Source organism: Hypomesus transpacificus, chromosome 26 (genome assembly GCF_021917145.1).
Source record: "Hypomesus transpacificus isolate Combined female chromosome 26, fHypTra1, whole genome shotgun sequence".
Lineage (NCBI taxonomy): Eukaryota > Metazoa > Chordata > Actinopteri > Osmeriformes > Osmeridae > Hypomesus > Hypomesus transpacificus.
Genome location: NC_061085.1, coordinates 8734283 through 8759026, shown reverse-complemented (window position 1 = coordinate 8759026; position 24744 = coordinate 8734283). Strand labels below are relative to the sequence as shown.

The 24744-nt window shown below is 45.7% G+C and overlaps 3 protein-coding genes across 5 annotated transcripts; 2 read left to right on the top strand and 1 right to left on the bottom strand.

Annotated features, from left to right (window-relative positions):
• The first annotated feature begins 463 nt into the window (after nucleotides 1–463).
• Nucleotides 464–9399, top strand: LOC124487498 (G-protein-signaling modulator 2-like). 2 transcript variants are annotated; one of them, XM_047049877.1, is made up of 14 exons: nucleotides 464–599; nucleotides 4701–4922; nucleotides 5204–5339; nucleotides 5582–5721; nucleotides 6066–6189; nucleotides 6338–6453; nucleotides 6622–6777; nucleotides 6917–7025; nucleotides 7196–7361; nucleotides 7468–7529; nucleotides 7769–7951; nucleotides 8069–8210; nucleotides 8518–8747; nucleotides 8961–9399. In XM_047049877.1, exons 1-14 carry the CDS (start codon nucleotides 469–471, stop codon nucleotides 9123–9125), a joined length of 2082 nt encoding a protein of 693 aa, XP_046905833.1. In that variant the 5' UTR covers nucleotides 464–468; the 3' UTR covers nucleotides 9126–9399. The 2 variants fall into 2 exon arrangements, with proteins under 2 accessions (XP_046905833.1, XP_046905834.1); XM_047049878.1 differs by lacking the exon at nucleotides 464–599 and adding an exon at nucleotides 1379–1675.
• Nucleotides 9400–9586: 187 nt separating this feature from the next.
• LOC124487499 (mucolipin-3-like) lies at nucleotides 9587–14574 on the bottom strand. 2 transcript variants are annotated; one of them, XM_047049880.1, is made up of 14 exons: nucleotides 14301–14574; nucleotides 13514–13734; nucleotides 13167–13334; nucleotides 12731–12884; nucleotides 12546–12630; nucleotides 12295–12391; nucleotides 11947–12046; nucleotides 11641–11753; nucleotides 11373–11522; nucleotides 11170–11271; nucleotides 10950–11072; nucleotides 10568–10774; nucleotides 9935–10065; nucleotides 9587–9850 (listed from the first exon to the last, which is right to left on the bottom strand). In XM_047049880.1, the coding sequence occupies exons 1-14, from the start codon at nucleotides 14341–14343 to the stop codon at nucleotides 9811–9813; spliced, it is 1734 nt and encodes a 577-aa protein (XP_046905836.1). In that variant the 5' UTR covers nucleotides 14344–14574; the 3' UTR covers nucleotides 9587–9810. The 2 variants fall into 2 exon arrangements, with proteins under 2 accessions (XP_046905836.1, XP_046905835.1); XM_047049879.1 differs by lacking the exon at nucleotides 14301–14574 and adding an exon at nucleotides 14049–14173.
• Nucleotides 14575–15004: 430 nt separating this feature from the next.
• LOC124487458 (divergent protein kinase domain 1A-like) lies at nucleotides 15005–22761 on the top strand. The gene is made up of 6 exons (XM_047049811.1): nucleotides 15005–15079; nucleotides 15190–15273; nucleotides 20720–20854; nucleotides 21112–21219; nucleotides 21316–21492; nucleotides 21608–22761. Exons 2-6 carry the CDS (start codon nucleotides 15220–15222, stop codon nucleotides 22418–22420), a joined length of 1287 nt encoding a protein of 428 aa, XP_046905767.1. The 5' UTR covers nucleotides 15005–15079; nucleotides 15190–15219; the 3' UTR covers nucleotides 22421–22761.
• The last annotated feature ends 1983 nt before the right edge of the window (nucleotides 22762–24744 follow it).

Below are 24744 nucleotides of genomic sequence, written 5' to 3'. Positions count from 1 at the left end.
CATGGAGCCCAAAATTCCTGGGCTCGGGGGCGGCGTGTCTATTCTGGTTCGTTTATCCTGGAGCGCCACCTACAGCCTATGTCTGTCCCTACAGGTGTCCGTCATTAGTCACATGCCTTTACACATTGGTACGACATCAGATTATTTTTGTTTAGATGTATTATTGACCTGTATGTTATTGATTATGACATTGAACATGGTTCAATCTACCACATCGTCCCTAAATGATGCTTATGGTTGTGTTGATGTAAGACACTAACACAGCTATTTACTCAAATATAAAGAACGATTAAGCTACTGCTTTGGAATCACTGAATATAAATGACAAATGGTAAATAATAGTTTTTTGTCTACCAACCGCAATTCATCAGATCAAATTCTTATTGCCAATGTTCCCTGTAGTAAATGGGCGTGTTTTCCTCCAACGTGGCCTAAGCGCCATTGGTCAATTTAGGGCGCTGTTTCCCCATGTGGTTTGCAAAAAAAGTTACATTGGCGACACAAGTGACAATAAAAAAATATGTAGATACCACACGAGTTGCCTCTCGAGTACAGCATCAAAGTAAAAGGACTATATCGTTTTTTTTTATCAGCGCAAGGTAAGATTTGTCGTCATTCTTTCAACTCATAAGCGTTTACTTCTTAAGCTTTTAGTCTATTCGACAATGAGTCGACAATCCACCCATTTTCGCCCCTAGGCTATTCCAAACTATTTACGTAATGTTCACATAACGAAATAATTGCTATGGTAGGCCTACTAAACGGCTACCACAATTAAGTTTCCAAACATATTTACGTTTTTTATCGACACGTTGCCAGTAGGTCTATGAAATGCATGATATTGTCTTGTGTCTGTCGTTCATGATGTTGTTTCCTTGGGGTGCGAGCGTGTGGGAGCATGTCAGGATGTGTTCGAATTTCTCAACCAAGTTGCCATCTAATCCTATGAACAAATCACAGGCCTACATGTTCATTTGAGTCATTAATTTGATTACGCTAGCGTCTGAGGCGTTATCAGTCACATTGGTTGACCAGGTTGCAGTTTCCTTGCTTTGTGAATGGATGCATTCATCCTCAACTTTACTGGGTTATTTTGAATCCTTGACCGGATATTAACCATAATCCAAGCTTCCAACGAGTCAGCCATATTATTGGAGAATGCGGGAGTCTCAAACATTTTGTTCCATGTACGTTGTTTTGAATGATAAAAAAAAGGCCTCTGTTAAGAGTTCAATTAACTCCGTTGAGTCCTTTGGGTCTAGGAGCTCCTGCTGGTCAGCCCGTGGCCGTAGTTGCCATGGTGCTTGGGAATGGGTTACCTTTCCATGTCTCCAATTTCACGGAGAGATGTATAAAGAGACAGTGTGAGTGTGCGTTGGGGGTGGTCAACAAAGGAATAGTGTGAGAGAGCAGGGGCTTCCGCTGTGTCTCTGAAGTGTTTATACCTCAATGTTTTGTAAATAGCTCCGAGTTGGACTCGGGTTTGTTTTAGAATCGAGTGGCTTGGTTGTGTTCGGTTTAAAGTAATTATATGGTAGGAGAGAACCACTTTTTCCTGACTATTTTAAATCTGGATTTTAAGTGGAAGTTGGTATTTACTATGCACTCAAATGGATAACAGTATATCCCTGCATAGTGTGCAGGATAAAGAACAAGCCCTACATGTTCGCCACCGGTAGGTCGTATTTTTTTATACCCTCCAGAATTTCAGTTCCCAATTGACAGAAATCTGCTCATGCCAAGCAGAATACTTCAGTTCATACGGCACACCGTTTGCCGCTACTATCATATGTTGCCTTTGTCGTCATCACATCCTGCCTTTACTGTACATGTTCATTCAGTTGTTTACTGACTGAGGAGACATCTTCCACAAATGTAGCCTATATCGTAAACTGGCAATTTATGGGGTGTTTTTTGGTGCTTGTGTTTTACTTTTGTGAGATGTATTTCTGTTCTGATAAAATTACACCTTCAATAGTAGCTCAGTAGCCTGTATTGTGAAGTTATGGGGCCTGGGGCTGTAAACTTGGCCTCCACCATGTTAATATTTAATGGCTGTATTGAAACATTGATGATGAGAGTCCACTAGTCATCGCTATACTTTCTGTGGGTGTGCCTTTTCCCCGACACGCAGTCACCTTCCTCTCCCTGAAGCAGTCTGACACTCTGACGTACTAGCCTGTCTGGGGACAGGTCTAGTCTTGACAAGCAGAGTGACAAGCAGCAGTCAGTCAATTGTTGTTTTGCAACTTAAGCATCCGATGAACATGTGGCTCCGTTGTACTGGATACATAAAAACGTACTCCCTGTTCAAACAGTCTGTCCTCTGAATTGTAGATAGAAGACACTGAAAGTCTGTATGGTTACAGAGCTGTGTACAGAACAATGACTTCCTTGATCCAAACTGACCAGATCAGGGAGTTTGACTATGGTCAGATGAGGTCATCAATTTGATGCAGTCTGTCTCTCCAGAAGCTGTTTCCCTGGAGCATACTATGTCCAGGGCACCCTAGGCCAAGCATCCGAGGTAATTCACACAAGGAGATTTCTTCTAATTGAGCTGGCTGGAGGCTCAGAACACGATGGGAAAGAGAAGTGTTGTCGTGGTGACCCACTATCCTCATCCCGCTCCATTTCTATAGTGTTTCAAACGTTTGAATATCACTCGGATTTATTTATTTTGAAATCATTTATTTTGAAAGATTTCAACTGTAGGAGATTGTCATTGTGCAGAACAAAGAATTCAAACACTGTGCAAATAGAGATGGCACTGTTGACGTCCCCTAGAGCAGCGTTTCCCCCTGTACCACATGTTTTAGATGTTTCCCTGCTCCAATACACCTGGTTCAAATGAATGGGGTTGTTATCAGGCACCTGCTGAGCTTGTTAACGACCCATTCATCTGAATCAGGTGTGTTGGAAGGGGAGAAACCTCTAATGCTGGGGACACACCACAGGATAATAGGGCCGATTTCGGCCCTTCCGATAATCCTAGGTAACAAATGTCCCGATTATCTTGATGGTTCCGCAGATTTTAATCAGATGTTCCCTTGGTGTGAGGTGTGTTAAGAGTGACCATATTTTTTGTCCTCATGTTTGTGGTCTCCCACAGTTTGAAAATCTTATAAGATTGAAAAAAATCGTATAGTGTGTCCCCAGCATAAGACATGCAGGGCAGCGGCCCTCGAGGACCAGGGTTGCCCATCCCTTCTCTAAGACATGCAGGGCAGGGCTTCCCGAGGACCCGGATTGAGCAAAGATTGTTCTTAAGTAAAAGGATGTCGTTTATACAGGCTGTATGAACTCAGTAGAATGCTGTAGAATCTGTCTGATTTGAAAACTGATCAGCACGAAGATTGTACAAAATTATTTATTTTGATACCTGTCAATCCATAATATATAGAATAAATAAAATAGTGTTGTTACACAGAGCCTTAAGGATGTTAAGGATCCCCTGGCCACTTTGGAGAGGCGCTAATCACCTCAAGTATCAGCGCTAATTACAAGTGACACGCACCAGCAGGTGGCCCAGAGACAAGGGTCGACGGCGGACTTGGAAGTGCAGAAATGCAGCCGTTGGATTAGCCCGGTTTAGCGCTCGCTAACTTATTCCGCGCACGCAACCTGACATAACCCTAGGCGTGAGCATAAACAAAAGATGTTACTTGTGGCGATCCAAGGTACACGGAGCGGTTATAGAAAGCTAGCCTCGCCATGACAGCGGGACGCTGTGAGAGATGCTGGCGGGATCGTTTTGGGCCAGGTGAACGGGTCAGAGTCCCTGCGGTCATTATGCGTCTGCGTGCCAGACGACAGCAGCTGAGAAGTGTCTCTTCGAAGGAGCCGTGTCTGCTTTTCTCCGGTCGAGATGACCATCCTGTCCAAATGTCTGGAGTGTGTCAAGTTTAAGAGGGGCGGAAGGTATGTTGGGGGGGACATGTCGCGGTGGAGGCTCCTGTCGCCGTGCCTTAGTGGAGGTCATAGTAATTGGCCTCTCCTAAGGATGAAGTAAAGGTGTTGGAGAAGCCTTTGTCAGGATGTAGGAATGTGGTGGGATGAATCTCCAGGATTGTCTTGTCTGGGTAATTTTTTTAGGGGGGGGGGGGGGGGGGGGGTTTCAAATGGATGAGAAGGAATATTGTTTAACTGTGGCAGATGGAAAATGCACTTGTACCTTGAGGTAAACCGTGTTTCTTTGTGTGACAGTTTGTCACCGCCATGCGATTGCTCCTTCTTTATCAAACGTACCTTACTTTGACAGTATAGACAGGATGCAGCACATGAATTAAGATGTAACCTACTTATGAACCGGCTCTGTACAGTAGATGAATGCTATGAGCTGTCATAACCCTTTGACTGCAGATTCCACTTCCTCAACGGTCTTCTGGAGACAACCTTGTGGATGTGGAAGGGTTATGACGGTTCCCTGCTGTTAAGAGGAAGCAATCTTTTTTCAGTGGAAAGTACTAGCTGTACTTCCCAAGCAGGGTGTGGAGACCTGAAACCGACTAACTACCGACTTCCACATAAAAACGTCTGAGTGTGTTAGGGGTGACATGCCGACACTTTGAATTCTACCGTATATGGGGTGGATCGTGCCCCCCCCCGCCCCCCGTACTCTCTGTAAGCACTGTATAGAGCAGCTTGACTGGAACAAACTGGATTCTCTCCGACCCTCTGCTGCGTTTGTGCTCTTCCAGGATGGAGTCCTCCTGCCTGGAGCTGGCCCTGGAGGGGGAGAGGCTGTGTAAGGTGGGAGATTACCGCGCTGGGGTCTCCTTCTTCGAGTCGGCCATTCAGGTGGGCACCGAGGACCTGCAGATCCTCAGTGCGATCTACAGCCAGCTGGGCAACGCCTACTTTCACCTGCAGGAATACGGCAAAGCCCTCGAGTACCACCACCATGACCTCACGCTCACCAGGTACACGTGGGCGAAGGGCCTGAACCAGCCTGGTTTTGCAGCTCCCACAGGTTCACCTGTGGATACGTTTGTGGGAGGGACTCAACGAAAGACAGCTGGTCCTGAATCTGCAGGCCTGTCTGCAAAGAAATCTAAGGAAAAAAAAAAAAAACCCACTATGCTGTAGTTCTAAGAGTAGAAACGTTAGCAGAGTTTGGTTAGGAATACTGTTATCTTTGACTGGGAGGTAGTTATCCATCTGCGTTTCTCAGATTTGTTTGTGTGGATGTGCCGTTCAACAGAACCATCGGAGACGAACTGGGAGAAGCGAAAGCCAGTGGGAACTTGGGAAACACTCTGAAGGTTTTGGGACGCTACGGAGAGGCACTGGTCTGCTGCCAGAGACACTTAGAGATAACAAGAGCAATGTATGATAAGGTAAGCCCTGAAAACAACATCTTAATCATCGTCCTGAACGTGCAGCTGAATCACGCAATTTGAGGGTTTTTGCAACATATTTCCACAGTGTCTTCTTAGACCGTAACAGATCAAATGTTCTCCAACCACTGAATAGTTGAGATAGTTTGCCAGTGGCTGTGGGTTGGGCGTCAGTGTATTTTAAATGTATAATTACAATTGAGGTTGTTTTGGTCTTTTTAACGTGGGGGTGTGTGTGGTAGGTTGGACAGGCTCGAGCGCTGTATAATTTTGGGAACGTGTACCACGCCAAAGGGAAGAGCATCTGTTGTACAGGAGCTGAGCCAGGAGAGTTCCCCGAGGAGGCCAGGCTCGCCCTGAAGAAAGCAACGGAATATTACGAGTTAGTCGCCACCTTTCAGATTGAGCTTATCATGTGGGTCAGGGGTAGACAACCCTGGTCCTCGAGGGACGCTGTCCTGCCTGTTTTTTGGCTGTTTCTCTGCTCCAGTACACCCGATTTAAAGGGATGGTCATTACCCTGGCTTCCTCAGATCTTGATAACGACCCATTCATTTGAAACGGGTGTCCTGGAGCAGGGAAACATCTAAAACATGCAGGACAGAGGCCCTCGGACCAGGGTTTTCCACCCCTGATATAGGTACTGAAACCCACCCTAGTGTATGACTAGAAACGATGAGTGAATTTGTACTCTTTTCACCCCTTGTGTGTGTCGACTCGCCGCAGTGCAAACCTGTCTATTGTGAAGGATCTGGGAGACCGCGCGGCACAGGGTCGGACCTACGGTAACCTTGGCAACACTCACTACATCCTGGGAAACTTCCCGGATGCGGTGCTGGCCCACGAACAGGTAGGTGCACAGCCGCCGGACGTCTCGCCAAACCGTGTATGTTTTCGTTACGCTTTCGGTTGCGAACACGTGTGTGTGTTTGGCTTTTGCCTAAACCCTTCAGATGTGTCGAACCGTACGATGACGATGACTCGTCTTGCTGTTGCAGCGTCTCCTTATCGCTAAGGAATTTGGGGACAGGGCAGCAGAGAGGAGGGCCCACTGTAACCTGGGCAACGCCTACATTTTCCTGGGCCAGTTCGAGAGGGCGGCCGACCATTACAAGTAAGTGACCGTAACCACGGCACCAGCCCGCTGTGGTTACTTCCTGTACCCTTCTGCTTGCTCTCGTGGATGACCTCGTTGAGGAGATCCAGCACTAGTAGATGTTCAGAGAACTGAAGATCAATAGAGATTTAATAGTGACGCAATCCTCTCCCCTCTCCACACTAGGAGGACTCTGCAGCTGGCTCGTCTGTTGAAGGACAGGGCTGTGGAGGCCCAGGCCTGCTACAGCCTGGGCAACACCTACACACTTCTCCAAGACTACGAGAGAGCCATTGACTACCACCTGAAGCACCTGATCATAGCCCAGGACCTCAGGGACCGGTACGTACTTGAGGTCCTCCTCCACAGCAGCTTGGAGCCTCTGTGAAACGCCCCTGAGGAAACACCCCTCGCCAACACTCTGGGCTCCTCTGTGTGTGTGTGTGTGTGTGTGTGTGTGTGTGTGTGTGTGTGTGTGCAGGGTCGGGGAGGGCAGAGCGTGCTGGAGTCTAGGAAATGCCCACACGGCCCTGGGGAACCATGACCAGGCCATGTGCTTTGCAGAGAGACATCTGGAGATCTCTAAAGAGGTGCCTGTTTACTGTGTTTCTCCCTCTTTATGCACGTTATCAGGATCTGTCATCACATTACAGTCGTCGCCCCCTACTGGGCGGCTTTAGGAACAGAATGGGACGTTGTGTGTTCAAGAGTCAAACTGAGTTCTCTTCCTGTAATAGACTAACTGGTGTGTTTCTCCCAGATCGGAGACAAGAATGGTGAGCTGACGGCCCAAATGAACATGTCCGACCTTCAGGTGGTGCTGGGTTTGAAAGCCAACCATAGGAGCCCCCCCGACACTGTCCCCGACACCAACACCAACAGCTTAGTCCTTACAGAAATCCACGGAACACATCAGAACCTTCCAGGCAAGTGAAGTCCAGTCCAGTCTGGCCTCCAGCGCCATTTTGCACCTTGGGGATCCCTCTGTCATTGATAGTGTGGGTACATGCAGACTGTCTGGCTCTGTTGCAGGTATGAAGCTCGAGAAAAGACCCAGCCTGGAAATGTTCCGACCAGGCCCGGACAAACATGCTGTACGTATCCGACACCCACCAGCACTTTAACGCCTCTGTTTGTGTACTGAAACGGTAATAGGATAACTGTTCACTTATTTGAATAGTAATCCTCTTAATTAAGGTGATGTCTGGGGGTGAACGTTTGTCTGTTTCTTGAGTTTTTTTTTTTTTACTGAGCCAATTGATAGAATTGCAATCAATTTATTCATTTAGCAGACGCTTTTATAATTTGAAATCAATCCACCTTTAATGTTCAGGACTGGGATGGAGAAGTCTTCGCCACGCCTTCCAAGTCTGAAGTGGCCAAGGCCTCTTCGAAAGTGTTCTTCATCAAGCGCCTGCGAGGGAAGAAATCAAAGAGCCACAAGAAGTCCAGCCTCCAGGACAGCAGCAGCAACACCCCCCTGGCCCCTCCGATGGAGGCTCAGGGCTCGGCTAAGGTAGGGGGGGGGGGGGGCGCTGTCCCGCCGCACCATTTAGGGGGAGGGGAGGATGTTTGGACTCTGCATCTTTCTGTCTGTAACGCTGACACGCTCTGAACTGTTTCTCTGCTGTAGCACCTTACAGCCGACACTCTGGGCGACGAGGGCTTTTTTGACCTCCTCAGTCGATTCCAGGGCAGCAGGATGGACGACCAAAGGTGCAACCTGTTAGAAGGCCAGAGCCCCCCCTCCTCCCCCCCTGTAGCCGTGAGGAAATGTGAGTTAGTCCCTCCCGCTGCATGCATGCTTACCCATAACGCGTCTTCTTGCTATAGGGATTTATTCGTGAAATGTGTGCTTAATTCCTTTAAACTTTGAGGTAGGCATGAATGATGACTCTCTCAGGGTAGACTCAATGCAAGTCTTACCATTGTGTTGGAGCAGAGGATTTTTTTCTCTCCAGATTATTATAACATTTTAGAAAACGACAATTGAATTAATCTCGCCTTTTCTGTACTCCCCGTCTTCGCAGTCTTCGCCTACACTAACTCCCCTCTTCTCTCTGAACCGTGTTCCTCTTGTAGCTACTTCAGAGTGCGGGGCGTCCCAGGACAGCGGCCCGTTCCTGGGCCTGCCGGCCAGCACGCAGGGCCGTCGGCCGGACGAGCAGAGGGGCAGGCTGGGAAGCTTCCCGGGCCTGCGTCTGAGCAGCAGCGACCAAGCCCCCAGCTCCTCCATGCTCAGCCGGCTAGTGGCCAGTGCTGACCACCCCGAGGCTGACGATGTCTTTTTCGACATGCTCGTCAAGTGCCAGGTAGATCCATCAGTTTCCTGTAGTTGTCTGAGAGAAGCTGATTGTGTTGGTTATTGGTGCTGATCTGTGGGTTTATGTGAAGCTGTTTGTATGTGAAGCCGTTTGTCTAGCCCTTGTGAAAAGGGCTAGACAAAAAGTATCATTCAAGATGCTTTAGTGGAGTACTCGCTGGTCAAGATTTCATTGCTCTCTCGATCTTGCGTTGACCTCCAGGGCTCCAGGCTTGACGACCAGAGGTGTGCAGCTCCCCCTCCATCCACTAGGGGGCCCACTGTCCCAGACGAGGACTTCTTCAGCCTCATCCTGCGCTCCCAGGCTAAGAGGATAGATGAGCAGCGGGTTCAAATTCCCCCCAGCTCCCAGGAGAACCCAGACTGAGATGTCTGCTTCAGGACAAGCTGCTCAAAGAGGAGATTCTCTCGTTAACCCAGTCCCTCTTAGAACGAGGACAGTCACCCCTACTAGGAGTCATGGATTGTCTCATCATGGTCTTATCAAATGTTGACCAGAACGGACCACACGTTTTTATTTCTGTATTTTTGTTCTCAAATCAAGTTAGTTTTAACAGTCACATTGACTTTTCCCCCTCACCTTGTATAGTACTGAGTGAGGACATTTACAGTAAGCAATTTGTTAGTTTTAATTTTTTTATTGTGTAGTAACTCTTTTTGAAAAAAAAAACAGGAAACGTGAGTTTGTTTTTGTACTTTGTTTCTGCTGACCTTGGTGAAGTAAAACCACATTCCACCAGAAAGTCACTTTTTTAACAATAATAATAATTTCATTGTGTGATACAACTTTAACTGCTTGCTACAAATGTAAACCAAAACCAAAGAATACCTATTAACAAATGTATCCTTTATTGAGTTTAATTAGAATATTTACAAAATCTTAATCCCATTTGAAATAGCAGTACATTAGTGCATTTCAATACTTAAGTGATTGCATTTAATACATATTTGAACATTTTCCTAGACGTGATTGCAAACATGCCAAGGAGTGTGGGGTGGTAAAGTGCTACAGTGATCATATAAACATCCTCCTTCTCCTCTTCAAAGTCCATCTAGGATTCCATGGTCAGCCTTTCTTGATCAGTAACACATCTGGGAAAAACCCAACATAAGTGTCCATTACAGTCCAAGACCCTGAACATCCACAAACGTGGTAACATCTGTCTGGAGCCTTACCTGGGCAGGCAGCAGGTGAAGCAGGGACGGGAGCTCTCGTCCATGCGGTACACCCCAGAGTCGGGTAGGTCCTTACACTCTGAGATGAACTTATGGAGCTCAGACACCAGATTGCCCTCTTTTTGCTGTTGCTGGGAGTTGAAAGAAAAAATTTGAATACAAAATAAAGACTTGGAAGGATGATTGTCCGACGTGGCCAAAGCCTCCTCAAAAGTGTTCTTCATTAACCGCCTGCGAGGGAAGAGATCAAAGAATCACAAGATCACAAGAATTCCCAGCCTCCAGGACAGCAGCAGCGACACCCCCCTGGCCCCTCCGATGGAGGCCCAGGGCTCGGCTAAGGGAGAGGGGGGGCTCTGTCCCACCGCACCATTGGAGGGTCGAGCCCTAAGACGTTCGTTGGTAAAAGCAAAAGGAAGCGGCTGTGTCCTAACATTTAGTCATTTAGCAGACTCTTATCCAGAGCAACTTACAGTAAAAGCAGAGGGACATCCCCCCCCCCAAGGCAAGTAGGGTGAAGTGTCTTGCCCACAATGTCATTTAGCACGGCCTGGAATCGAACCAGCAACCTTCCGAGTAATAGCCTGATTCCCTAACCACTCAGCCAATTGACTCCTCCATCTGTGTCCTTACCTTGATGGTGTCGTAGGTGTTGGTGATGAGGGTGATGAAGAGGCTGAGGATCATGTAGATGAAGAGGGAGACGAAGGTGTAGAGGTAGACCCTGCTGAACAGCCACACCAGGTTGCTCTTCTGCTGCATGTCTTTGAAGGTGGGGAACATGTCGTCCCCGTTGATGAGCGAGAACAGGCACTCCGACACAGTGTTCAGGGTCCGGAACTAAAAGAACAGAAAAACGCCAAAAGGAAAAAAAAGTTGTTTCTTTAGATAGAAAAGTGTCCGTTAAGAGAATACATTCAAAGGGCAAATATACCGTTGAGGTGATACATACTCTGATATCAATCATTTTCTAAGTGGTTTTGAAACAGTGAGGAAACGCCCCCCCCCCTCCTACCTTCTCATGGTAAGGACCGAGCACAATCCAGCCACAGAAACAATAGCTCAGGTAGATGATTCCAGCACAGCAGATGAACCGGATGACGTTTGGGAACGCGGCTCTCAGTGTCAGGATAAGAATCTGGGAGGCGGGGAGGTGAAACTAGCATGTAACAAGCAAAAGATGTAGCCTGTGGTGTTTTCTAAATGAACTGAATGCAGCAGAGTGCCTCACTCACATTGTACTTCTTAAAGTAACCCATGTAGCGGATGACTCCAATCCAGACAAACATGGTGCCAGTACCCAGGAAGATACTGCACACGTCATAGCTCGTCAGATTCTAAAATAAATAAACATGAGTTGACTTGAATATAGTAACCACAAACGTAAAGAATACTTTCAGTTATGATACCATCTGTCCACACACACACACACACTCACCTTTGCTTGGATCTCTATTTTAAGAATTGAGCCAATGATTGTGAGGGCATCACTGAATATGATAAGGATATACCAGCCGTTCAGAAACTCCAGCCTATCGGACCACAGCACCTCTTTACCACTGCAGGATCTGCGGAAGTTGATGTACTCCTACAGAAATCAGAAGACATGTGTTTTTCCCCCGCCCCAAACAAAGATTCAAATATTTCATAATAAGATGGTGAGAATCCAGCCATTATTCGAATCATGCTGATAACGTTTTGCATACAAACTGAAGGTGTATTCCTTTCAGCACAGATCGAGTGCAGAGGATCAGGGAAGTGATGCAGGTCAGGATGATGACACAGTCAAACAGCAGTTGGTAATATATGTTCCTGGGAGCTGAAAGGAAAAGATGTAGTCAAGCAGTCCTACATTAACCCTATCCCCCCCCCCCCCCACAAAAAAAAGGCCACATCTTTATATGAATGAACAACATTGAATAATCTTTCCAATAATAATTTGATTTTGAGAGTTTGAGACGTAAAACACTGCGACCCTTTTATTGTAACTGGTACTGCAAACTGACACTTACATGCCCCTGTCACACTCCAGTCTCTGCATTCATTGATCTCAACGTCCGTGTCCAGGTTGACCTTTATTCTGCCACTGTGGGCCTGGTTGTCGAAGGTAATCTTTAAACCAAAGGCAATATTCGAAAGGGTTATGGTAAGAGTAATGTGCATTTCAAAACACTCACTGTCTTTTCAGTCTTTGTTTCTCAACTTTCAAAATCTTTACCACCAACTGAAACCTCCTGTATGGAAGCAAAATCAGTGACAATGTTTTGAATTTTCAAAAGGCATTGAATACTTAATATTGACATTTAAAACACCACCACCTGCTTCAATACCAGTTCCACCGCAATTCATAGGTCACATACCATGACTTTGAAGTCATAGCAATCAGGAAGTTCTCGATGTCTGACTGTCTGAAGATTTATGGCCTTTAGAACGAACTGGATGCGAACAGACAACAACCTGTAACGGATAGGAGATGCACAATTTACACACCGGGTGAACGGTATCAAGGAACCATCGCAAAAACAAGCATGACGGCTGAAGCAAGCACTGGAGGGCCAAAACAAACCACTACTTAGATAAAATCCTGTTGATGACTCGTTTGAGTAGTAACCTTTTGAAATGGAGTATGAAGTCAGGAAGCTCCTCGATTGCTGAAATTCGTTCCACTGGGCTCATCGGAAAAATCTCCAGGCACTCTGAAAGAGAGGGGGGAAAAAAAGGTTAGAGGCTTTTAAAAAAAAAGCAAACCATTTTCAGAATACAGAATTTTTTTTTGTCGTTTCAATGTCAACGTACCAGATTCCACTTGGGCATCTATTTCAAATGTCTCCTTTGCTGGGTATATGCTGCCGTTCCTATAGAACTCCTGACATAGATAGAGAGGAGAGTAGGCCGTCCCATTGCGCTCGTAGGCATGGTTTCCAACTGTGATGTTCAGTAGACTTCCAAACTAGACATGTAAGATACACAAACAGTGATGAAACATTTGATTACACACACTATATAAAGGCTTTGTTAATGGATGTATAAATAACGCTTTGGAAAACTATAATATCAAGTCATGAAAAAAACGTCAATATTATACCTTTAGTACTAGCTAAACAGTGCTGAAGTTAAGTTGCAAAGTTAGTTAGCTAGGTGATTTTTTTTATCATAAGTCCTAATTCTTTCAGACTCGAAACAGTCTGTGATCACATTGGAACAGGCTGCAAGTACGACCAACTGTCCTTACTTGATTGACAACGTAGTATATGTGGTCGTACACTTCTGCCTGGTGATAAAGGGCATAGGTAACTCCTCTTTGATCAACGTAGTCTTTCAGAAAGAGATGCTTGAATGCCATCAGATTTTCTTCTTTGAAAGTGACCACCATCTGGTTACTCAGTCCAAAAGACACCAACTAGAAAGAAAGAAATCATTCGAATGATACCGTACTTCTTTCAAACCTGAGTGGACTATGCCTATAGAAGGCCCCTAGAAACAGAAAAACACTGAACGTTTCTATAAATGAACATCCAGGTATAACATGTCTAATCTGGAGTTGACCCACAACACTCAAGTCTCTATGATAGTCAGTACCTGGATGGTAATGATGGCGATTTTGATGATCTGAAGTATTAGTTTCCATGGTTTCCGTCCGCGTGCCATGTACTTCTCACAGGGGTTCATGAAGTAGAATTTGATCTTCCTCCTGAGGGCTTCTGCCGTCTCCAGGCTCTGATGATGCTGGTGGTTTTCCCAGGTCGGATGGCCATTAGACTCGTACATGTTTGAATGGCAAGGATCAAACTCCTCCATCTCTGTTCAGGGTAGGCACATTTATTCTCTTATCAACATTCTGGGGAACAGCTACCATATCAAAGGCCACTATCGCTATTGTTTCAGAAGGATTTTACGGTTGTTAAAATAGTTTCCACCGGAATGCATCTTTTGACCTGGATTAGGCTATTCCTTAAGGGAAGAATACAACAAGCTGGCATACGAGATGTTTAGATAGTTTGACTAACTTTTTACTGCTGGTTTAATTGCAGAACATAAGCGCATTGTCAGTCATCAATCATTCATTTGGAAAGTAACTAGGCTATGAGGAAGAGTGGGGGTTAGGCGATCTTACCTGAGCTTTGACCTGACCGAGACTGAATAACAAACAGCATCTCACATTCTGAAACCTTATCAACCTCCACCATTGTATTGAATTTTTCATGCAAACAAAACTACAAACTCAACCAACTGTGGCCGCATAGCTATAGCCGCCGACTGAACATCGCGCTCCAATGCTAGTGCTAACTCTATCGTCCTGAAAAGTGCTCAAAGCATTGGGGCCAATCATTGACCAACCAAAATGATGACACTTATTTGCACTCACCTGAAATTAACTGGATTAATTGGCCAGTTCCCTGCTGTCTCATGTGGTCACCACTGATATCCGCACAATATTATCCAAAGATCGTAAACGTTTTCGTTATTGTAAGACTATTAGGCTAAAGCTTTAGGCATATTCTTTTTTGTTTCAAACCAAGCTGTTCTAAACGTAGCATATAAGTCTACACACATTGTGCCACAAAGTCTCAGCAAGTCCTCCGAACTGTTCGATCTCGAATAGTGTCGAAGCCCACAGACCAGCTGACTGAGGAATGGTGACGTATGTTTGCTTTACAACCTGGCGGACAGGTAAGCGACAATCGAAGTCACAGTCCAAGTAGCGGAACAACCCCTTCACCGAACTTTTAGCAAACACATCAGCGCCAACCACTGTCTAAATACCACACATGAAATGTCGTCTCGGGGGGGCTGCTTTGTACGCAGCAACTAATTTGGGATGGCCCCACCAAATCTCACTCCAAGGTTTTATGAAAAGTTGGCAGCCCTATAGCTATTCATTTCCAAAACACACGTTTTAAAATAATAATAATAAATGAATATCACTATTCAATATCCCACTGAAACATTTGGTGTCTGCAATTATTGAATAGGCTACAGCCTAATACATATCGGCGCGCCCATAGAGGGCTCTCACAGTGCAATCATCTCCACAGCCTGCGCGCAGCGGTCGCGAGGATCTGCAGTAGCTTACGTTGGGCTACTGTACTGTTTTGCGGCATCTAAGGCAACCCTAGTAGGCGACTTGACGGAGAAGAAAATGTGGTAAAAGGGCATGTTTTATAATTTTTTATCAGGAATGAATGTCATTATTAAACCACGGAGACAAGTCTATTTGATGGTGAACAACGTTTTATTGGGTTTTCCTCCGTCAGGTTAGCGATGTGAGATGTGTCGTATTTGCAATGGCAAGAGGTCTGTTACCATGGGTCTGGCTTAGGAAGCCCATTTACATCCAGGTAAGCCTTTTGACAATACCCATGTGTTATTTTCCTGTCTAACTAAATATGACATAATTCACTGTTGTCTTGAATGCATCACGTTCCAGCTCTACATTGATACAGATGTATTCTCAACTTTTTAGCAGAGCAAGCAAAACTGGCTATCGCCTATGGATTATTTTAGAAATAAAACCACAGGGATTGTGGTTTCCCAATCAGATTAATAGGATCACCATTCGAAGAGCTATGATAAATGATTTTTTTTGCTCGACTCTAGGCTTTAATAATATGTATGAAGCATACGATACACTTGATGTGTGAAGCCATCATGAACAGAATTCTGCCATTGGTCCAACCTAGCTCTCTCGTCGTTGCGGTAGCAACAGCAGTGATCCAGTTTTAACAAACACAGGGAAGCCGTGCAGGGGACACACGCCTGTGGATAATCTGTTTGACTGAATAATTATCCTTTGAGGATATGCCTGTGAACCAGTTTTCTGGGACATCTGAAAATTCTATCAAGGGCATGGTTTGACCAGTGGCACCCAAAAGAAGTATCTAAAGCTAAATTGAGATGATTCAATCTGATGTAAGAGATCTAGATTTTTATCCTTCTCTGTGCGTTTCATGCAGTTGCTCTTTTTTGAAATCCTGAGCAATCCTAGTGGCGGTGTGGTCTAGAGAATGGGCTCAGACACAGAAGAAGGTGACATAATCTATAAAACAGGGATATAGCCCAGGCCGACCATAATAGACATCATGAGTTATACCAATAACCTCTTGGAGTGAATAATACTGATATTGTAATGCCACACAGCATATGTGGGTTGACTGAAACGTGTCAAATCCTACACAATTTTGAGTTTGCAATTCGAAACCGTTTTGGGGCTTTAGAGTTATAGCACTTGGTTTATATTTCAGTCAGTTATCCGAGCACAGTTAAACCGACAGAGATGAGAGAAGGTTTTGGGGGAACAACTGTCACATCTTGTTATTGCACAGTTTCTTTTTCTTCGAGGGAGTCTCGCTGTGCTCTCTCTCTCCCGGTTTAAAACTCGTCTCATTTCCCCTCAGTGCATGATTTGATCAGAATTGGTTTGAAAACACCAAATGTTTCCAAGGATCGCAAAAAACACTTAGAGGACTTGGTGGAAACTTGAGGAAATTCCTTTCCTTGAAGATCCACCATGCTCAGTTGGTGACAGTTTCTACTTACATTCTCTACGTGGGAATTGAATGTTTTTCAGGGGTGCTTGTGTTTCATCTGATAAAGCATTGTGAGGTAAAGTCGTTCTTCTGAGAGAAGCGCCGAGGCTGCTGTTCCACAGTATTATGGAAACGTCATGAACAGACACACTTGTCCAGGTTGTTGTGACAACTCTGCCACTGCTGTTGTTAGCTTGTGTTTTGTGCTTGTAGCAGTTATCAGTGTGGATGCAGTAAAGCACATTGTATTGCTTTCTGGTACGAAATTCGCCATATAAATACATTTTGATTTGATTTGGACTTTGGAGCTTTTATACTTGCTTTGCTGTTTTGGTATATTTAACTACATTGTTTTTGTAACAGAACAGCTATTCCCAAAGTCGTGTTTTGAATGTAAGAATGTTGCAGTGGTGAGTCAGAATTGTACTGTGTTTGGGAGGGGGTCGGGGGGGGGGGGGGTTCTCCTGATAGCATGCTGACTGTCTGGACTGAGATGAGTCAGATCTCCCAGCTCCTGCACAGCCAGTGTGACATATCCTTCCTCCAGAGAGCCTGTCTCCTGATAGGAGGATAGGATTTGCTGCCACTGAAGGAGCTCACGACTGAGGGTGAAACACATCCAACGATGTTAATTTCCTTGCATCTGTTCTCAGCTTATTTCTCTGTCTGGAATATACTATCAGGAGCTGACAGAGCACTGTTTGTCTGTGTGTAATAGTGAGTGACATGCAGGATTTACTCTCTCTCTCTCTCTCTCTCTCTCTCTCTCTCTGCCACTCTCTCTCTCTGCCTCTCTCTCTGCCACTCTCTCTCTCTCTCTCTCTGCCTCTCTCTCTCAATCTCTGTCTTGTATATCACCTGCAACCACTGTTCCTGTTCTCCCTCTCTCTGGCTTTGCACAGCATGCAAGGAAACCCATTAGAGAGGAACCCCCCTCTGAGAGTTAGCTTTATGATCATGCATAATGGATGAGGGGCGAGCTGGCTGCAATAACAAGTGTCAGAGCAGCAATGTCATCTCCACTTGATCCGCCTCTATCTTCTCTGCCCTTTAATGACATGGCTGCTGTTTCTCTATCTGAGCCGACCATGTGTGTGTATTTTCTAAACTCTCCTACCGTAAGGCCTCCGGATGCTTTTTGGCCGCTGTAAACTGCCAGCGCTTGTTATGACAGTAGAGAATTCCAAGACCCCACTGTCTGTGGGTGTTGGCAAGTCTTCCACAGTCTACCATGTCTGCCAACATTCTGAATACAACCACAACCATGAGAATGACAGGATGTTGGTGTGTGCTGCAAGCACTGTGGAAGAGCTCGGAAGCTTAGGATCCCAGAGATAAATGTTGTCCTTTTTCTGTAAATGTTGATCGTATCCTTTCATTTGCTTTGGATCATTAGAGACGGTATTTATGGCTGGAGACAGATCTTCCTGTTTTGATACGTCAGCATATGCAAGCTGGTCTCTAATTAATAGCCGTCACAACAGTCATGATCAATATCACCTCATTAACCTTGTTTGTTTTTCCTCCTACCCCAGGATCAATCTTGGGGATAGACATGCATCACCGCAGTTTTAAATGAGAAGCTTGAATTATAGATTTTCAAAGACTTGTCACACTATGTTTTTTTCCCTGTTGTGTTACCTCTGGAGTGAATGCAGTTCACATCACACCTACTCAGAAATCAATATGAGCATAGAACACATATATGCGGTCCCCACTGCTTAAAAACAATGTTCTTTCTGCTTACACAATTGTGCTCCAAGCTTGGAGTTAATCTGTAAAGCAGCAAAGTACAGTATACCGTTGCTATCCGGCTGTGCACTATTCTCTGTATGGTGCTGTTTTCCCCAACCCTACTGCTGTCATTACCATTCACAGCAGTTGCCGGTGCTGTTGAGTGCTGGTGAGGGGCTACTGAATTTTTTACACCCACCTTGACAAGGGGTTGGACTACATTATATTCTTGAAAGCACCTACGCTTCGTGCCACAAGGCCAGAAGCAAAGCCTACTGACCATAGGCCTTTCTTTCATATTTTGAAGGAGCAGTTTATTTGGTTAATAAACAACCCCAGAAGGCTGACAGCACCTGGAAGAGTGCCTCTCTTAGGTTCATTCAACTCGACGTGACGTAACATACAACATGTTGTCACAGCACAGTCAGGACCATCACGTTGACCAAAAAAACGAGCAGTGTCATTTCAAAGTGCTCGCCATGAAATTCCAAAACCGAAACTTGAGGTAAACGGACACAGACAGCCACCGTAAATATTGACAGATGTAAATCGACACTCCTGTGCCGAGTGGGATGAGCAATCCTAGGAGGAGGGTGTGAGCCACAGAGAGGAGGGGGGTGGAGAGGGTTTATGCCCCTGAAGCAAATTGAAACTGAGGGGGTTTGGGTGTAGGGCTCAGTGGAAGTCCATCACTGTCAAGCCCTGGACAACAGCATTACTAATAGATGGATAAAAAGAATGTGTTATCCCTCCACCCGGCATTCTCAGTTAGAGTTTTGCCATCACAGATTCAAACGTTCATTCTGTATTCTTACGTTAATATCACAGGTTGGCTACGTATTTTCAGTTTGTGCGTATAGTTAAAGACTCCAATGTGGGTGAATCAACACAGAGTGATGCAGACCACTGATGTGATCAAAAAGTGGACGTGATCATGTAATTACGTACCCAAGCAGCCGTTTGCCACTTAATCACAGCAGGACAATAGTAATTGCACTGATGGAGTACCCTACTAGCCTCACAGAAGGCAGCATCAATTGGAGTCCAATTTAAATCCTGTTTCCTCATTGATCATCCATCTCTGTGAAGTCAACGTTATCTGTACAGAAAGACTCCCTGCACAGCCTCTAGCTGGACATTGAAGCTAATTAATGGGACAAGATAGATTGCAAACCACACAAAGGATCACACACACACATGCTGCAGTCCAGTGATTAAGTGTTCTCTCTGTTAAGAGTGGTCAAGTGCTTTTTGGTTGGGAAAAACAAGTCACACAGTCTGTTCCTACAGATGGTCGAGTACTACAAAGAAGATGCTGCACTGTAGGACAAGAGAGAGAGAGATGCCCTTGAGTATTCTTCCTGGTCTGTTGTTAATGAGGTTACATCATTAATCACTTTCCTGCCCCCACAAACATACATAGTTTATTACATGTCAGCAGCAATTATAAATCTTCTTTCATAAGACCTCGCACCTCTTCCACCAGTACATTGAAACAGTAAGCTTGGTTTTAGATTTCTGATTAGGAAATGTCTGGCCACATGGGGCTTTGTACCATTCTGCCAAATTTCATGGAGTGGCATTTAGATTCCAAATGGCTCTGTTTGCTAGAGCTCCTAGGGAATTTTAAAAGCCTTTGATTTTTTGGCACAGCTATATAACACTCTTTCCAGAGGTAACTTGTATTTCTTTAAAGGACTCCCCTAGAGGGAATGTTGTTTCCTATATGAAAATGTCAATTGGCCGTGCAGAAAGAATAAATATGAATAACAACACATTTTCACAGTTTCCAGTTGAAACACACTAGACATGATATATCGTTCTCTCACCCATCACAATCATTTTAGTCAAGACCTTTACCGGGGGTGAAATTAGCCAGATCTAGCTTCAAAAGTGCACTTAAAGTAAGGGCTTTCTCCTATCTGAGAAAGATCTGCTTCTATACTCCATCTCTGTTAAGGCTCCGGTCTGCGACGGAGGCCCCTCCTCTGGTTGAGTCACCCAATCAAGCCACTGCCTCGCTCAAACCAAACTCAAGCTACCCTGGATAACATGGACTTGAGTGCCCTTTCCATTTAGCTGTGATGAGAGTCGGATGATGAGGAAGTCTAGCCTCGAGCTGCACAGTATCAGTTCTTTTCTCGGATGTCTGTGTCATACTGTGTTTACTCTCTGAACAAGCCCGTGACAAACAAGATTCACTGAGAAAAGGAAATCACCCCCAAAAAATTGTATCAGACCAGGTTATGGCCTGCTGATAGCAGACAGATTTAGTCGCTAAAACAGTAGTCTCAATAAATGTAATAGCAAAGACCACGTATTACCATTAGAGGAGAAATCAATAGGTTTCACTCAGTGTGCCTTTCAATGGCTGAATTTGAGTGCTATGTCACAACGTGAGTTAACAATGGCATCATGATGGGAGCTAGTAAGTATTTGTATTGATCTTTGGGGTATAGAAAGGCATTACAGCTTTCCCCTCCTCTCTCCTTCCTCCCTCCCTCCCCCTCTCTATCTCTCCCAGGCCCGGTTCTCCTACATTCACATGAAGTACCTGTTCTTTTCCTGGCTAGCCGTGTTTGTGGGTAGCTGGGTGGTGTATGTGGAATACTCCGCCTACACTGAGCTGTGCAGAGGACACGAGTGCAAAAATTCTATTGTGAGTTTCCAGTTTTCTCATATTCACTGACGCAGCACACAAACACGAACTGCAATTCCCTTACCTTTTGACATAACAGTTGTGTTGAATGGTGTTTGAAATTGCAGAACAACTCCTACAAAATGGGAATCACTCAACAACAAATTCAACTACCATAATCAATACTGAAACATTATCTTCTGACACGCTTATAAATGGCAGTCTCAATTATTTTGAGCCGTGTTTGTTGCTGAAAGTGTAATCTGTGTGTCTCCCAGTGTGACAAGTACAGGAGAGGAATAATCGATGGTTCCGCCTGCAGCAGCCTGTGTGAAAAAGACACTCTATACCTTGGGAAGTGTTTGTCTGTAAAGCCTAATAACCAGGTCAGGCCTTTCGTCAACTGTCCTTGTCTATTTTGGTTGTTGTTGCCCAACAGTGTTGGTGTGTGTTTGCTCATGGTTGTGTGCTATGGGTCCCAGGTGTACTCCAGCATCTGGGGTGATCTGGATGGGGTTGTCAAGTGCCAGGTGGAGGAGGTCCCTCACTACGACCTCGGGACCGAAATAGAACCGAGGAAGGAGACTGCGCCCTTCGACAAGCCCACGAAGGGGACCTCTGTGGAGAAGTTTAAAGAGATGGTCCTCATCCACCTGAAGGTCAGGGAAGCTCCAATCACAGCCTCGTGAATTACATTCCTCTGTGGTGGTGGTGCCGTGTGGACGAAAACCACAAAACATCGAAACAATAACCCGTCTCTCTTTCCCCCGCCAGGCCAAGGTGGGCGAACAGGCCAACCTGTCCGACCTCGTGGGCCTGGTGATGTCTGTGGCCGACGCCAACAAGGACGGCCAGGTCTCTCTGCCCGAGGCCCGTTCCGCGTGGGCCCTGCTTCAGCTCAATGAGTTCCTGCTGGCCGTGGTCCTGCAGGACCGAGAGCACACGCCCAAGCTTCTGGGTTTCTGCGGGGACCTCTATGTGATGGAGAAGGTGCCGTACGCTCCCATGTACGGCATCAACCTGCCCTGGCTGGTGGAGATGTGGATCCCATCCGGGATGCGCCGCAGCATGGACCAGTGGTTCACCCCGTCTTGGCCGCGTAAGGCCAAGATCTCCATTGGCCTGTTGGAGCTGGTGGAGGACGTGTTTCACGGCACCTTCGGCAGCTTCCTCATGTGCGACGTGAGCGCCGCCGGCTTCGGCTACAACGAGCGGCACGACCTGAAGGTGACGGACGCTCGGAACATCATCCCCGAAGCCGTCTTCCAGGAAGCCATGAGGGAGAGGCCCTGCGAGGCCGACGAGGACTGCCTGCACGGAGCCGACTGCCGCACGTCCTGCGACCTCACCAAGCACCGCTGCACGCCGGAGGCGAGCCGGCCAAACCTGGCCAAGGCGTGCGGGGCCCTGAAGGACTACCTCCTGCGGGGGGCGCCCTCGGACGTCCGCGAGGAGCTGGAGAAGCAGCTGTACGCCTGCATCGCCCTCAAGGGCTCCGCGGAACAAATGGAGATGGAGCACTCTCTGATTCTGAACAACCTTAAGACCTTGTTGTGGAAGAAAATCTCTCACACCAAAGACTCCTAATGAATGAAGCTGAAGCGTTGTCTGCCAAGACGACTCCAGACCCTGACTTTGGGGTCTCTGACTGTCTCAAACTGATTGACATCAAGCAAATCATGCATTACAAACGAGATGGCCCAATTGTTTTTGGTTCTTGTTTTGCTGTGCTGTACCATGCATTTGATTGTTAACTTGTCACGCATTTTTTAAATGTTGATTATGAAAGCTGGTCATTTGATGTTGCATCCCCTTTGTTAATGTTTGAAGGGTCTTTGCAATGTTTCTTGGGGCACACTGACTTTTGGCAAATGTTTTCTAGCAAATGGTTGAAGCAGCATAATTTTGCACATGAATAATAAAACATATTTTTCATTGCATGCCAAAGAGCAGCCTTCTCTCTCCCAGATTTGTTCTAGACAGAGCAAAGACTGTTTCAAAAATCATGATGAGTTGCTGCAAATTAAATCAACGTATTGTATGTTCTGGATCCATAAGATTCCCATTAAGGCCTATTCAGTTTTGAAAGCACTATGATCTGATTGCCAATCAACACAAACGATTGCCAGGTGTGTTTCACAAATGAGTGAGTGATTATGACAAAGTGTGACTGTCCCCATGCAACTATTGTGGTTGTAAGGTTGGCTCAATGGTTAGAGTGAACAACTGCAGATCAAGAGGTTAGGGGTTCAAATCCCTCAAGGTGCTTATAGATGAAAGATTTCAATTGAACATTGAATTTATGTCATGGAATTCATAAAGATATATTTGGATTCTGAAGGAAATCGCAGCATGGCCCTGGTAGCCTAGTGGATAAGCAAGGGATCTTAGGTTCTGACCCCTCCGGTTCAAATCCGGGTGGAGGCATAGAATTCCATGCTTGCTTTCTGGTATGCAAAACATGATAGTATCTCTTTAAGTGGAACTGTTTTTAAAGATAATTAGTACCTTTCCATGTCAGGGAAGTGGGGCCCCAGTGGCCTAATGGATAAGCATGCAGACCAGCAAACCCTGATAGTATGGGATCGAATCCAGCACAGGGTTCCAGCACAGCTGGACTTCCATCACCCACACCCTTGCCTTTTCAACCCAATGGCAAACTAGGCAGCCTGCCAAACCCAGCAACCTGGGGTCGGCAAACTAGGCAGCCTGCCAAACCCAGCAACCTGGGGTCAAATCCCAGCTCACAGCTAGACTACAGCTGGGGTCCCATCATGCAAGGTCCCCCAACTCCAGCAGGGTCTCCACTGAGCAAGGTAGTAGTAGACTGGCTGAGCATGGTGTAGAGGGTTGAGAACAATGGCATAAGCATAACAACCTGGGTTCAACTGAATCACAGTGTAGTACCAAACACATCCCTCGGCCCAGATCCCTGTAACCGCAGCACACTCCCCAACCTGTCCAGATCCCCTCTCCCAACTGTCTTTCCACGTACCCAACTGTCCAGAAAGACAGTTGGGAGAGGGGATCTGGACAGTTGGGGAGTGCCCCACAGCCACAGGAGTCCAATAAGAAATTGACCTTTTATCAGTTTTAATTATAAGTCTAGTTTTATTTTTAAGTCGAAAAGCAAAAATTTAACTGTAAGAAGATCCTTCAACCAGGTTTGAACACAAGACCCCTCACACAGTAGCCCACATCCTAAACCATTGAGCTATCAGGGATATTCACAATCTCCACTCAACGTTTAAACTTGACATTGAACTATCTAGTTGTAACAATCTGCAGAGTTGGGCTGTCAGAAATCCTGAATAAAACAGGGCTCCCCTGTTAGCTCACTGAGTTAGTATGCATGCTCTGAAAGCTGGGGCAGTACTGCAACAGCCTGGGTTCAAATCCAGCCATCAATCTTCTCTCTATGTCTACCTCCTCCCTCACCATTCTTTTCCTGTCACACTTCACGCAAGTTTTTTTGTCCATTTTATGTTAATTTTTTAAGAAAAAGCATAATTACCACAAATTGCAAATAACGCTAATAGCCAACCATGAATATGTAGATATTATTTCCTTGGTGAAGGGTGTTATTTTTGGAGACAGTATCTGCTCACTTCGGGGGCAGATCAGAAAAGCCATACATGAGATTTGAACCCAGGCCCCCAAATGACATGTTACAAATGCTTAACCACTGGGCCACAACTAAACCAAGAACATGTTGATAACACATCATTATGATTACTTTGAGTTTCTGCTCTTTAAGTGCAAGTCAGAAAGGCAATATATGGGATTTGAACCCAAGCCCTTTCAGCAGTCACAATCACCCACTCCTTTGTGACATGTGGGTGATCAACATACAGAAATATCACCTACATCCACATTAGTTAATGCAACCACCAGGGTGATCCAGATTTATT

What these genes read in the sequence shown, in the direction of transcription:
- LOC124487499 (XM_047049879.1), bottom strand. Translation starts at nt 14,121, where the DNA reads ATGGTGGAGGTTGATAAGGTTTCAGAATGTGAGATGCTGTTTGTTATT. An exon ending in TATACTACGTTGTCAATCAA is followed by an intron (nt 12,885 to 13,166) that starts GTAAGGACAGTT and finishes TTACATGTCTAG; the next exon opens with TTTGGAAGTCTACTGAACAT. An exon ending in TCGGTCCTTACCATGAGAAG is followed by an intron (nt 10,775 to 10,949) that starts GTAGGAGGGGGG and finishes CTGTTCTTTTAG; the next exon opens with TTCCGGACCCTGAACACTGT.
- LOC124487498 (XM_047049877.1), top strand. Translation starts at nt 469, where the DNA reads ATGTGGTTTGCAAAAAAAGTTACATTGGCGACACAAGTGACAATAAAA. An exon ending in GCCCAGGACCTCAGGGACCG is followed by an intron (nt 6,778 to 6,916) that starts GTACGTACTTGA and finishes GTGTGTGTGCAG; the next exon opens with GGTCGGGGAGGGCAGAGCGT. An exon ending in CCCTGTAGCCGTGAGGAAAT is followed by an intron (nt 8,211 to 8,517) that starts GTGAGTTAGTCC and finishes TTCCTCTTGTAG; the next exon opens with CTACTTCAGAGTGCGGGGCG.
- LOC124487458 (XM_047049811.1), top strand. Translation starts at nt 15,220, where the DNA reads ATGGCAAGAGGTCTGTTACCATGGGTCTGGCTTAGGAAGCCCATTTAC. An exon ending in GGAAGCCCATTTACATCCAG is followed by an intron (nt 15,274 to 20,719) that starts GTAAGCCTTTTG and finishes TATCTCTCCCAG; the next exon opens with GCCCGGTTCTCCTACATTCA. An exon ending in ACGAGTGCAAAAATTCTATT is followed by an intron (nt 20,855 to 21,111) that starts GTGAGTTTCCAG and finishes TGTGTCTCCCAG; the next exon opens with TGTGACAAGTACAGGAGAGG.